The sequence below is a fragment of the Adelges cooleyi genome, unplaced genomic scaffold, assembly GCF_023614345.1.
Source record: "Adelges cooleyi isolate 19-005CV unplaced genomic scaffold, UGA_ACOO_1.1 ACOO_flye_CR_arks_rails_tigmint_CR_PRNA_108, whole genome shotgun sequence".
In the NCBI taxonomy this organism is placed as follows: Eukaryota; Metazoa; Arthropoda; class Insecta; order Hemiptera; family Adelgidae; genus Adelges; species Adelges cooleyi.
Genome location: NW_026095761.1, coordinates 1,526,596 through 1,539,965, shown reverse-complemented (window position 1 = coordinate 1,539,965; position 13,370 = coordinate 1,526,596). Strand labels below are relative to the sequence as shown.

Below are 13,370 nucleotides of genomic sequence, written 5' to 3'. Positions count from 1 at the left end.
TCTACTCAAAAGAAAATTTAGAACAATTTCTTTAAAACTTATTTACATAATATGTTATAAAAACATAACTATTGTGTTTATAATAATTATTCTCATTTGTACATTTTTTTTTTTAAATAACTTGTTTATCTATTGCTTTCAAGTTTTTAGCATATCTTCTTGGCTTTCGAATTTCCAAGTAGTTTCTTAAAAAGTTGTTTAACCCACCGGCCGCCTTGTGTTGTGATGTACTGTAAATCACGACTAATCCACAAAGTTTATGGGAAAACTTATCGGTCATAAATTTTAAACCTGTCATGTGAAGATATTGTATTATGAATATGTTCGTGAACGAGAAAAAAATATTCAAAAATGCCGTTTGATAAAACTGTATTCGTTCAAATTGATTCGATTAATAATTCAACTCGTCTGCAGCATCTATCCGTCCTACGACGCGACGTGTGCTTCTTCGACAGATGTCCACCGATTTAATGTTTATCTTCGACTGGTGAACCGCAAAAAGTAATCATATATATTTTTCATTTTGATTGTCCTATAGATCCGATTACTACACAAGGCCGTCTACTTGCCCAACAACAACGAAGCAGAGACAATGTTATGCATTCAAAGAAAAATCACTTTTAAATGACTTACAATTTAAATTCGGAACGGTTACGTTGCTCGAACGTCGGATTTTATTTTTTTTTATGTTGAATGTTGGATTATTAAACGACATTGAAGAAAACGGATATAATCAAAATCCATTTTTGCAACATCGGCACTCATATTTATTCGATATGAAAATCAAATGACTGGCGCGTGTGGCATTGTAGCATGCTACATGGTACCCTTGTCCTTTAAGGTGCTTGACATGTACTTCCATTTTTAGGTTATCTGTTAAAGTTAATGGCAACTTCAATATATTACTACGATTTAATAAAATATAAATTGTCTGATTTAAATTGTCCGATTTGTCGCTTATTTTTTTTTTCAATTTCAAATAGGTTTGCTCGAAAAAAAATCATGAAATAATAATAATAATTTCCAAAAGTCGACAAATAATGTTTAAAAATAAATAATAATACAAATAAATCACCAAACAATAAACAATTTTAAAGTAAACCCATAAGCACTTCTCTACAGTCTGCTAAAATGCGAAAAGCGTGTACATTAAAATAAAAATCATAATTTAATGTATACAAAAAAAAACTTTATGACGATAACATACATGTGACTGTTTGCAGTGCTTGTCATATGTTTGTATACTTAACTTTGTATACATCAAAAACTTTAAACCATAACTGGGATGGAAAATAAACGTCATTTCACATTAATTAATTACAAATTCCCCGCCAATTCCCGACGTCTGCATTATTTCAAATTACATAATGTAAAATATTAAACATAAAATTCCTAGTAAACGTTTCATTATTAATTCCTGTGTATGGTATTTTGTAGTCATGCAGTTGCAATTGAAGTGTAAAATAGGAGGAGTGGGTGGAGAAAATATAAATAATCTCTCTAAAACAAGATTGTCGTACCGCCATAGCTGGGAACTCCTTTCTTTCCTCGAATACAAAACCGCGTTTAAATGGTAAGGATAACAGCGTCAGACGTGGGTAGGTAGTCGAAGAAAATCTCGTTTTATAACACCATTCCAGTTTTTTCGCTTTCGCTACCGTTCGTTAGTAACGTTATTTTTAAAATTTGAAGTAGGTAAAGCCCAACGCTTGTACATAGAAATAAAACGTTACCGTTGCGACTTATTACAACAACAACAGCTGTCGCCTGCCATAGCTGTTGTGCAACATGAATTTAAGTTATGCAGAAAAAAACCAAGAAAAAACCTCAAACGATAAACTGGTCGAGTCTCAGTTCCCGTCGACGGTTAGACACGAGAACCTTTATTCATTGATTTATATATAGGTATAAATACAAATATTATGCGCCTACGCATGCTGTTCGGCTAATCTAAATCAAATGTATATTGATAAAACAACGAGATCACTCCTGCTGAGTAAACCCAGCCAATGAGCTCCTTCCAAACGACAACCAGACCATGAATAAATAGCAAATATTATAATAATGCCAAAGCAATTATTTGTAACTGTCAACAGTCGCCTCGTTGGGTTTTATTTTACTACTAACCAACTTCCAAGCATATACATTGAGAGCATACTATTTCAAAACTCTGTAAATACATTACAACTAAAACAGAAATAAAAAATGTTTTTAATTTGTATTATATCCATATAAACATAGCAATAAATAATAATTTAAAAAATTACAAATTTACTTTAAAAGTAATTCCTTTGTTTACAATTTAGACCATGTTTATAGTTTTTCATTAGTATAAAAGTACACATTAGATCTACCTAATCATTCTAATTTTAACACTAAAACTTCGGCGTGGCAAATTTGAAAAATTGATACCTACATTCTATGGGCATTTTCCTTTTTCCTTTTTACCCCTTCGAGTACAAATAAAAGCAAGTTATCTTCGCTAGGCTAGAAATATTTGAAGATTGGTTGAATTTTGTCTAGTGGTACTGATGATATAGATAAAATGTTTATTGAAAATAAATCATCGTAAAACAAATGTCATTTCGCATCGAAAATAACAAAGATTGTAGTTGAGAGTTTGTGTTTCAGTTTTAAGTGATCGTATTTATATGAGTTTAATTTATTTAAATTTGTATTCATTGTTAAAAAAACAACTATACGATTTGATATTATTTCAAACTTTGTTTACCTATACGTTTTATTAAAATAAAGTACAAATGGCGTATAATGGCGTTTTACGTTTAAATTCAAGTAGGTATTTTTTGTCGGACATATTATTATTATTTATTACCCCGCCGGCTGCTGCTGCTGCTGCTGTTTAAGCTATCCGGGCTTGTTGTCCGAAGAGCAATATTATACACGATCGGCACAGGGATCAGATGGGGTTTGCCCAGCGTGGATACAGGGATAAGCGATAGGCGTGTGTGTGTGTGTATACCTAAAGCCGTGTTTCTCGGTTTGCCATTTTTTTTTTTTCTTCACCGCATTCGACTATTTTGGCACGATTTATTTTATTTTTGAGTCCGCACGACCGGGTACAGTGACTTTGTAGGCGTCTGCCAAACATTCGGGAATCATTCCAAACGGTAAGGAAAAAATAGTCGACACAACCGTGTACGCGCACCGCACACACACACACACACACACCTGTTCTATTAGAGCTATTTTGCAATGCCGGTGATCCGCGTCAGACGTGTTAAAGAAAAAAAAAAAGAAGAAAAAAAAGCCCATCGCCTAAATAATAATAATTTTTGTATAATACATTCCGACATCATTTTTTCGCGCTCGCCGAAAGTTTTCAGTCGTTTAGGAGTGTTACACGCAGTGTTTTCAATGCATCCTCGCGGGAATCGCATCGCTCCACCACGCTGCCTGCAACACCGCGTGTTCGTTTTTACCCGCTCAAAAGGTAAACACAATAATAATAATAGTAACTAAAATAACAATATAAATAAATAATAATACATTTCGCCGCTTGACGACAAAAAAAAAAAAAAAACTACAATATTCTCAACGCAATAACAACTCGACGTAGGTACACTGTGGTGCACGCATAAAACTTATAAATATAAAATCAAAATAGGTTTACATCTGCAATAACCATGACGGGTTTAAACCATCGATTTTGAGTTTTTTTTATTATCACCTCTCCCTCGTGTTGGTAATTTCTAGATGAACACCTAGCCTTATCCCCGGGAAAACATATTATTGCATTGCAATTTTGTTGTGGATAATTAGTTGTACATATTTTAAAGTAAAAGTCCGCGTTAAAGGTCATCCTTTCATCGCACTGTCTTAGATTATTCTTCGGATCACTTTGCGTTTTTTTTTTTAACTAATTCCACGCATAGCAGGTTCCTGTGCTTGTCTATAAATCTACTTATTTCGTAAAAAGTTTCTTCCTGATTCATTTAGGTTTATTGCATTTTTACGGGTTTTTTTTAATTAATTTATCGTACCACGCGTTTCATGATTTTTCACCGGGCTTAAATTAAATAAGGCAATACCTTTTTAATGGCAATGTTAGTGCAAAAAAGTATATTCGACTAGTATATTATAGAGTGAAAAAATATGATACAAATAAGAAAAAGTGACGGTACCAGTTAACGAAAGTAAAAAATAAACAGAGCTCTTCAAATCCTACATTCTTTTGCGTCAAACTATTACTCTTAAAATTTAGAAAAGTTTTAGGGATTGCATTATACTAATGCCGGGATGCACAAAAAGTTACATAGATTTTATGGGCCATTTAAATTTAATCGACCAATCACAGGTCTAGAGATCTGTGATCTAAATGGTGTTTAAGGTGCCACTAAATGTGTATCGCTTCATTGAACCTTTAAATGAATGCTCATGCCAGTCGGCATAAGTATACAATTTAATCTATTTTACGTTCGTTGCGTCCGTCTGTGCATCTGACCGTTCTACAAATCGTTGCCGTGGTTACCAATATCAATATCCGCGATACTGTTAATAAATATTATAAATAAATACTGACTTCAATAAATCTGACATGTTATCTCATAAAAATCACATTATGGAAGCTCGGAATTTAAATCGCCCGAATTGTAGCCTTTCCCGTGCTCGTTTTTATCAATTTAATGCATTTTTTAGCGTTCATTTTTACATTTTGTCATCGAAAACGTGATTTATTTTATCGAAAATATACTTACATTTTGACTTGAATCGCGCCAACTAGTATAGGAAAATGCGCCAACATGACGTCTGACGGCTTGAAGAGTTAAGCCATTGATACAGGTATTTGAAATCCCGATACCGAAGCGTCGACACACATCGATCGTCGTTAAGGATTATTAAAGCTAAACGGATTAGGACGGATGTGTAATGAGTTTAGAGTAGAATCGTCTGTATAGTGCTGTTGTTGTCCTGTAAAAGTGTTTACTGCAGTGGGTATAATTTCTAGAGTGATGTCTGTAAAGTAAAGCCGCTTCGTGGACACCACAAAAAAAAAAAACGCTTTTCGTAAATCGTCTTGATGTGTTTTTGTTGTTTTATCTATTGAACATGTTTTTTGTTTTACCGTTGTCTAAATATTTGTCTCGGCTCAGCGTGAAAATAAATAAAAATAATATTTTTAAAAAGTAGCCACGATTAAATACGTTTTATATATTTTCTGATTTTGACGAATAGTACGGAATAATACAACAGTTTGTTTTGTACGTTTACACTTAACGTAGAATACAAAGATCAAAGCTTTCAACGGCGTTTTACTATTAGTGTAAAATGTACAATGTACATCTCATCATCATGTTTTATCCGCTGGGTACAACAAAATTTAAATGAAATCCCTGACGACTCGATTCGATCAATCATTTTGATTTTTTAACAAACAACTTAAACACGCACATTTGGCGGACCGCCAATCACACACACACACACACACACTACCCTGACCATGGGCGTTTCGCTTTTTATTTCCTAAATATACATACTACATAAAGTACGTTGCTCAAAATTAATACTAGTATTAAATCATATTTTGCAAACAGTTTTTTGGCTTTACCGCCGCACGATGGGTTCAAGAAAGTATTAAGTAGTGTTTGTTTGTTGTCTTTTCTAAACGGTTGACGGCACGAACAGAACGCGTTTTCAAATTTAATTACTATACCTAGTACTATCGTTACAGCTATTATATTATAGTTATCAACTACTATATTATTATAATAGCAGTGGTATCTGTTATTCGTGAAATGTTGTACTCGGTAAATACTGGCCGGTTGTATACAAAACAATAATATATTAACACGATTTATCGGTACTACACGGACACATATTATAATTACACTTCACGTGTGACATATACGACGATCGTATATTAATATACAACATGTCTTATAAATAGTCGGTAGATTTATTTATAACTCTGAGCACAAAAGCCATGTAAGACTAACAAAAAGAGAGAGATGTGAATTTCAAATAAAATTACCTCACCGTTATACAAATAGGTGTTCACTTATTGAGCGTAGTACTGTATGGAAATATGAGCCCGTAGAAAAAATACTGGTTTTTGTTTACAGACATAAAAAGACCTGCTAAATATGAAAATAAATAAAAAAAACAAGCCGAGTACATGAAAACGTATTGCTAAAAATATTTCAACTAACATTTCTATGTTGTCAACACTTTTGCTGTTTAACCAGTTTTTAACGAATTTTTTTGTGTTTTTGGTTTACAATTCTAATAATTAATGAACGTTTATAATACAAAAGTACATTATGACTTTATACAAAACGAGGAATAAAGTTAAATTAAATAGCTTTAAAGATTAAACTATTGGTTTAATAAGTTTCAAACTTTTACAAGATTGTGAGTAGTGGAGAATTACATTTTGGAAGCCAAGGAAAGTATTAATAAAAGTGATTTTAGTTAAAAAAATACCAAATTCCTTTGTTGTTCTATGTATACACTGGGTTGAGTGAGCTTAGCTATGTAAGCTTAAGAATAAGTTGGTTCCTTTGTAAGAGGATTTAAATAAAATAAATTAAACTATATAAAGCTTATAAGAGATCAAAGAATTTTGTTTAATTAAATCAGTATTTTCGTCGAGATTTTTGAAGAGAACAAATTCAAGAACACGCCGGATTTTTATAAAACTACCCGAATAATTGCTTGAACGTTAGAGACATTTTTCTCTTACAATTTTGGTATGAACATTCTGTTATGCCTATATGCAACGGCATTCGGTTTTAGAGTAGGTATATATATCGTTTTAAATTTTAACCATCGAATTTCAACTAAAACAACGGCCAATTTCGACGATAAAGACTAAAATTCGACGAGTGGGATAACAGCTTCTTTACCATAAAATCATACCGTCAGAGATCTATCACTCGATCTATCGTCAGAATGGCCGTCGATTGAAGCGGTACCGTACATCAATATTATTATTTTATATAGATTGATTTGTTCAGACGACGGCATAAGGCCGAAAGAGAGTCGCTTCTAGTCACGGGCCAATTCAAAGCACAACGGAAATAGGAATAGCTGCTGTTGAGCGATGATGCAAGTCATGACTCGGAATTTCAGATACATTGAATATCAAACAAACGCAAACTAACGATAGACTAATGCGATGAAAACGTCAATGAAAGGATGGGCAGATGGTCTGAAGGGCGGACGGTGAGAAGTCGCCATTGCATGCGAACCCTGCTAGCGTTGAGTTTCATATAATACATAGTGAAAACACAACTTTGACGACACTCGACACACCATCGAAATATATGCGGTCCGGCGACGTCAGTCTAATTTGTGTGTTAGACGTGGAATATAATAATTGCGTGTCACGACGAGATACAATATCGACCGTCTTCGTCTGGGTATCGCTGTCGGGCTACTAATCTAGACAGACATTGGCAGTAGCTTATTTTGTTGATCTCACAATATGTGGAGATGGACAAAATGATGGACACGGAGTCGATTGGATAGTTGAGAAACAATATCTACTAAACAACACACATTTCTGCCCACAGAACTTAAACGGGTCGTGCATAGTGACAGGAGCGCGGTTTTTGGTTTGGATCACATCAACCGAATCTTTCGTCGGCCTTAATTTCCTCTGCGTAACTTAAGTTAAGTACACGGAGACCCGAGAGCTTTTGTATAGTTTCGTCTCGAGATACTTACTGTATAATTAATTCCCTTGGCCTCGTCGTTATCAACTAAGTTTACAGCTGGATTTTAAAGAGAGATGCTATTCCCTATGAGTAACTATCAATTAGTCATCTCGCGTTGTCTTTTCTCGTCTATAAACTTCAGTAAATGTCTGGCGCAAGATACATAGTAATTGTGTAAGCTGAAGATTAGTAGGCCACATGGAGTTGAGAAAATGTTTGCAATAATGATAGCAAATGGATTTTTTTATTTTAAGATCAAAAATCGATAACGCTCATAAATCTACAAAAGTCGTCGCTTTTGCTCAGTTATTGGATTACCTCGCAGCTGATATAAGTAATAGTTTTAAAAACCGTCAAATTCTATTATTAGCGTGACCTATATTTATATACTAATACAATGTTATTTGTTCAACATGAGTTTACTCGAACTGTAAGAGTAATTATGTTTTCCACGTTACTAGTAAACGTTATGTAACTAAACGACACAGATTTGAGCATTACAATATGAGAATAACTATTACAATAAATTATATCTAATCCATACAAATGTTATGAGATTAACGTTTGAGATACCTCAGAATTACTTTTTTTATGATGCTATATTTAAAATATTAAAGTGTAAGTAATTTTTAAACTGCACGTTTAAGATAATACACATAAAATATTTATAATCATAAGTATAATAATTCAGTACAGTACATGTATGATGTAAACATGCAAAGTGTGCATTAAAAGCATCTTGATTTAATTCTAACCATATAATGATTATTTTCACTGAATTTAACAAACCAAGAAATAAATTCGGAATAAAATTCCAGGCAAAATCCACATTTTACTTCTAAACTAAGAAAAATGCAACTGTTTTTTAAATAAGTAATTTACACAGTTAAAAAGATAAAACATTGTTTTTTTTAACTGTACATATTAATTTACTTACCTAGAATTTATATTTTAGTTTCAGGGTAATGTGTAATTTTTTTTTCGAAACTTAATGTGGGCCGCTGTGGTAATAACGTAAAAAAACCCACACTAATAGCAGTAAATGCCACTTCCATTTGCAATAATAGCATTTATTACTGCAAAATATAAAAATATATTTTATCAAAACTAAATTCGTAGTTAGTTAAAGCATAATAATAAAAACAAATTTAAAAACCTAATTTTAATTAAATAAAAGATTCAATGGGTAACCTAATTTTAATTTGTAATGCTAAAGCTAAATATTACATATTACATCTACATAAAGCTCACATAATATTATAATCACAATTTTTTCAAACAAATAAAATACTATGTGTACAACTGGTCCACGTCTATTATATTTATTCTAAAATTTCATTTTTTAATATTTTCCGTTTGGCTTGTCCAAATGTGAAAAAAAAAAAAACATTAGGTGTCTGTCGTTTGCCGTTGTTTACAACACGCATCAATCTTTCGATTACACAACAATTTATTCATTTTTTTTTTTCTGGAAATATCTGGTTAAAGTTAACTTTTCTTTCGAGTTAAAAACGATACAACGTACTACTCGAGTATCGACTTTATTTTTAAGACTAATAAGTGTTCCGTTAAAAAACGTTCTACGGTGCTCAAAAAATATAATCATCAGTTCGGCGGTTAAAAACGAAATGCAATGTATATTTTATTTCCGTACAAACATTTCTTACTGGCAATTCAAAACCCACATAAATTACACGAGATCTCAAACGAAAAGCCATAACAATGTGTATCGCTTGGTTTTTTTCTCTATAGGGGCACGCCCATCCCTCGGCCCCTCTCCCGCAACCACGCCGCATTCCCATCTGTAACCGCATTGAATATAATGTTTGATTTAGTTCGCATACATGTATGTGTGTGTGTGTAGTATGTATATGTATTCATACACGGCCATTGAAAGAACATTGCTGTTGCCGGTATAATATTGTCGGCATCCCCTTAAGATTGGAACGCGTCGACTCCGGTGGATCTACTCTGTACGATTTAATGCACATCACTATCTGTGTTTAGACCATGGTGTACACAATTAAACAGCGGTTTCCAAAACGAATAGTTCCGAAACCCAATAAAGGTTTTAGATCCCGGGGGCTTTTACGACTTGTAAAAACTGCTTTTATATTTTCAATTTAGTTATTTTTTTTTTTTCATCCCCCGATTGTAAATTAATTCCAAAATCTCTCCGACGCGCCCGTCGGTAAAAACAAGAGTTTTCGAAGCCAAACGAGATTTACTATTTTATTGGTCCGCCTTACAGACCCCGATCGGGGCTTATAAACCCATAAGACCGTTCAGTTCATTCGGACTTAAGATTCTAAAAACGTGCAAAAGTTTCTACCAACAACTTTGTCACGCTACGCGCCACAGGACAATTTATTGTTTTATCCGTGGGATAAAAATTGTTTTGTTTCTTTAGAGAAAAATTAAATAATTTTTAGCCGGCAAAAAAGTGGAAATAAAATATATTTTTTACAGTATTCAAGGCTTCATAAGCTTTTATCGTTTCGCAACTAGGATATCATTTATCTAAAAATAATACCTTTCTGTCGACAACCCGTTTTTTTTTTCAACGTTTTGACTCGTAGCTTTACCGTTTTGTAATTGGTTTTGTTTCATCTTAAAACACATTCAACTAATAGATTGATTCACAAAGCTATAATAACAATACAAATTCAAAAATGTTTATTTCAACGTTACCTACTTATCTTAATAAATTTATTTCCGAATATTTTTTTGTAAAGTGGAATAACGCTTTTAAACTATTACATTAAACAAGTATTTTATATGCACGCTTATGGTAAATTATTAACTTGACCTTTAAGCAATAATTTTTTAACAAGTTTCGAGCGGATTAATTATATAGTTTTTAATGGGATTTTCGGCAAACTTTTTCATTTTTCCTCAGGTTAGCGCGAAATTACTACAGTTAATTATTAAAACGATATCACAAAAAAAAAAAAGAGAAAAACTAAAATTTCTCGTTGCCAAATGTTATAACAAAGTTACCTCCTTGCAACAAATCACTCTTTTGTGCTGAGAAAATCTCGCACCATAGGGTGTAATATTACGGGCTATGGCATGTGAAACTTTTTTTTTATACTTTAAGATATTCGTTAAAACATTACTGAAATTACGCTCATCCTTACAACTCTTGTCCGTCTACTCAGTCGCGCCAATGGTATTTCTACATCCGCAAATACTCGAGGAATAGCAAAACAAAAAATAACTGTATCCGTTTTCTCAGTTTAACTTATTTTTAATTACACGAGAAACATATTTTAGGCTCTCCGGTTTATGCAGTTCCTGACTATGAAATAAGTTACCCCTCGCGGGTAATCATCCGTGATTATCATCTATAGTACCAAATTCACTGACAAGCTCTGCAGTTCCAGCTAAACTAATCATAGCACTTTGTGTTTAACTGTCGATGTGTATAGATTAATTTTGGTAATAAAAAAAAAAATATCCATTGGCATAATCATATGCAACTGTAGCTATAGGGACCGGATATTTAATGAACTAAATATTTGCCGATTTTCGTTATATTTAATTGTTTCGGCGAAATTAATCGAAGGGACTTATTTAAGGGAGAAAAATGATCTTAACGTTTTTTCCCTCTCGCCTAATATATAATTATTTTTGGTAATAATCGAACCAACGCTGAATCACTAGGTTCTTAGTGTTGGTTTTAATCTATTGACTTTTTTTTCAATTATTACTAAAAATATCATAATGAGCTTGCCATCGCATTTTCCACCGAGAAGCCGTGTGTACCTGCATAATTTATGTTGTTTCTTATTGTTGAGAAAATATATTGTTCCTGTTAGTTTTGTGTTTACCTGTATGCGAATCCTTTGTATTTATTCTTACTCCAACTAAACGTTAATGAAAATCCACCAGCTATGTCAATTATAGGTATTATTCCTACATTGTATAATACTATAATCATATTTTATCTTTATTAATAAATATCGATTGTATTTATAGCTACCCAATGTACACATTTAATTTATATTGATATGACTGTATTTTTTTTGTCACAGTTAATCTGACCTCCGCGTTTGTATTTCTGTTGCAGGACGGCCAGTGCACAATGTGAACGTTGACTGCCGTGTCTATCCACTGTTGTAGCGGCAGCGTCACAGGCCAACGCGACCTCGAGGCCCCACGCACGTCTGCGGTAGCTGCTGTCGACCGGAATGGAATACTCGAACATCGTACAGATAGCGGCCGGTTGGTCGGCTATCGAGTCGGGCGTCCACAACGGCACGCTGGGCGGCGGCGGCGGCGGCGGCGGTGGGTACAACAGCACCGGGGCCGACAATGAGACGTCCTGCGACGACACGTCCGACCACGAGTCGTCGTTGTACCTGATATCGAAAATCCTGTACATATTCGTGTGTATCATCGGGATGTTGGGCAACACGCTGGTCATCTATGTGGTGGTCAGGTTCTCTAAAATGCAGACGGTGACCAACATGTACATAGTGAACTTGGCCATCGCCGACGAGTGTTTCCTGATCGGCATACCGTTCCTGATCGTCACCATGTCGATGGAGTTCTGGCCGTTCGGCAACGTCATGTGCAAGGTGTACATGACCACCACCAGCGTCAACCAGTTCACCAGCAGCATATTCCTGATGATCATGAGCGCCGACCGGTACATAGCCATATGCCATCCCATATCGTCGTCCAAGGTGCGCACCGCGTACGTGTCGAAAATCGTGTCGGTCACCGCGTGGACGTTCAGCATCATACTCATGATACCGGTGATCATGTACGCCAACACGATGGACAAAGGCAACGTGATGAGCTGCAACATCATTTGGCCCGAGAACGACTTCTTCAGCGGCCAGACGGCGTTCACGCTTTACTCATTTGTGCTGGGCTTCGCCATACCGCTCATGCTTATATTCGTATTCTACATACTGGTCATTAGGAAACTTCAAACGGTCAGTACTACTACCGATAAACGTCACACATGATATTACTTAAAATAACTAATTCAGAGTAGTACCTATTTAAGTACGTTTTAACTGTTTTTTTATTTGTGTCCGATATAAAAAACAACGTTAGTAACAACAAAGAGATAAAAGTAAATTGTATTAAAGGTAGTGCCCGTCTTGAAACCAGCCTTAAACCCAACGTAAAAATAAACATTTCTTTATTTGGGAATGTGCATAAAATAGCCGACCCGGTTAGATAGTCTTAGTCAACAATATCTATTCAATGCTTTAAAAATACAGAATTAAACTTATTTTAACCTCAAAATCAAAAATGTTAAAAAAAAACTGTTATTCACTTTCACATAGCAGCAACCTAGAAATGTATTACATACCGTAAAAGTGTAATTTTCTCTTTTTTTTTTGTGTTTTCCATTGTAAAAATAAAATTTATAACAGCATTTTTGAGAACATTTTTTATTTTATAGACCCACTCTAGATCTACCATTAGTAAAATTGTTTTTATAAAAACAATACCTTCTCGGCTAGGCATCGAAACTAAAAGAAGAGTTAAATAAATAGCTAATTTTACGGACACGTGGGTTTCTCTTAAAGAATAATTGTATCATTATAGTGGCTTAAAAAATGACACTCACATAACAAAAATTACAAAGTTATGTGTTTTATAAAAATATTTTAAAAGTGTTTTAGAGAAAAATGCAAAAGACAGCTGCACGTTTTAAACTTCCTACTGCAC

General features: G+C 34.0%; 1 protein-coding gene across 2 annotated transcripts in view; it reads left to right on the top strand.

Moving 5' to 3' along the window:
- The window catches only part of LOC126847414 (somatostatin receptor type 5-like), a 152,447-nt gene that overhangs the window by 133,403 nt on the left and 5,674 nt on the right, over nucleotides 1-13,370 (top strand). For both annotated transcript variants that reach the window (XM_050587626.1, XM_050587625.1), the window contains one exon: nucleotides 11,749-12,622. In XM_050587626.1, the coding sequence (XP_050443583.1) occupies nucleotides 11,870-12,622 (753 nt within the window). In that variant the 5' untranslated portion in view covers nucleotides 11,749-11,869. The remainder of the gene's footprint in view (nucleotides 1-11,748; nucleotides 12,623-13,370) is intronic.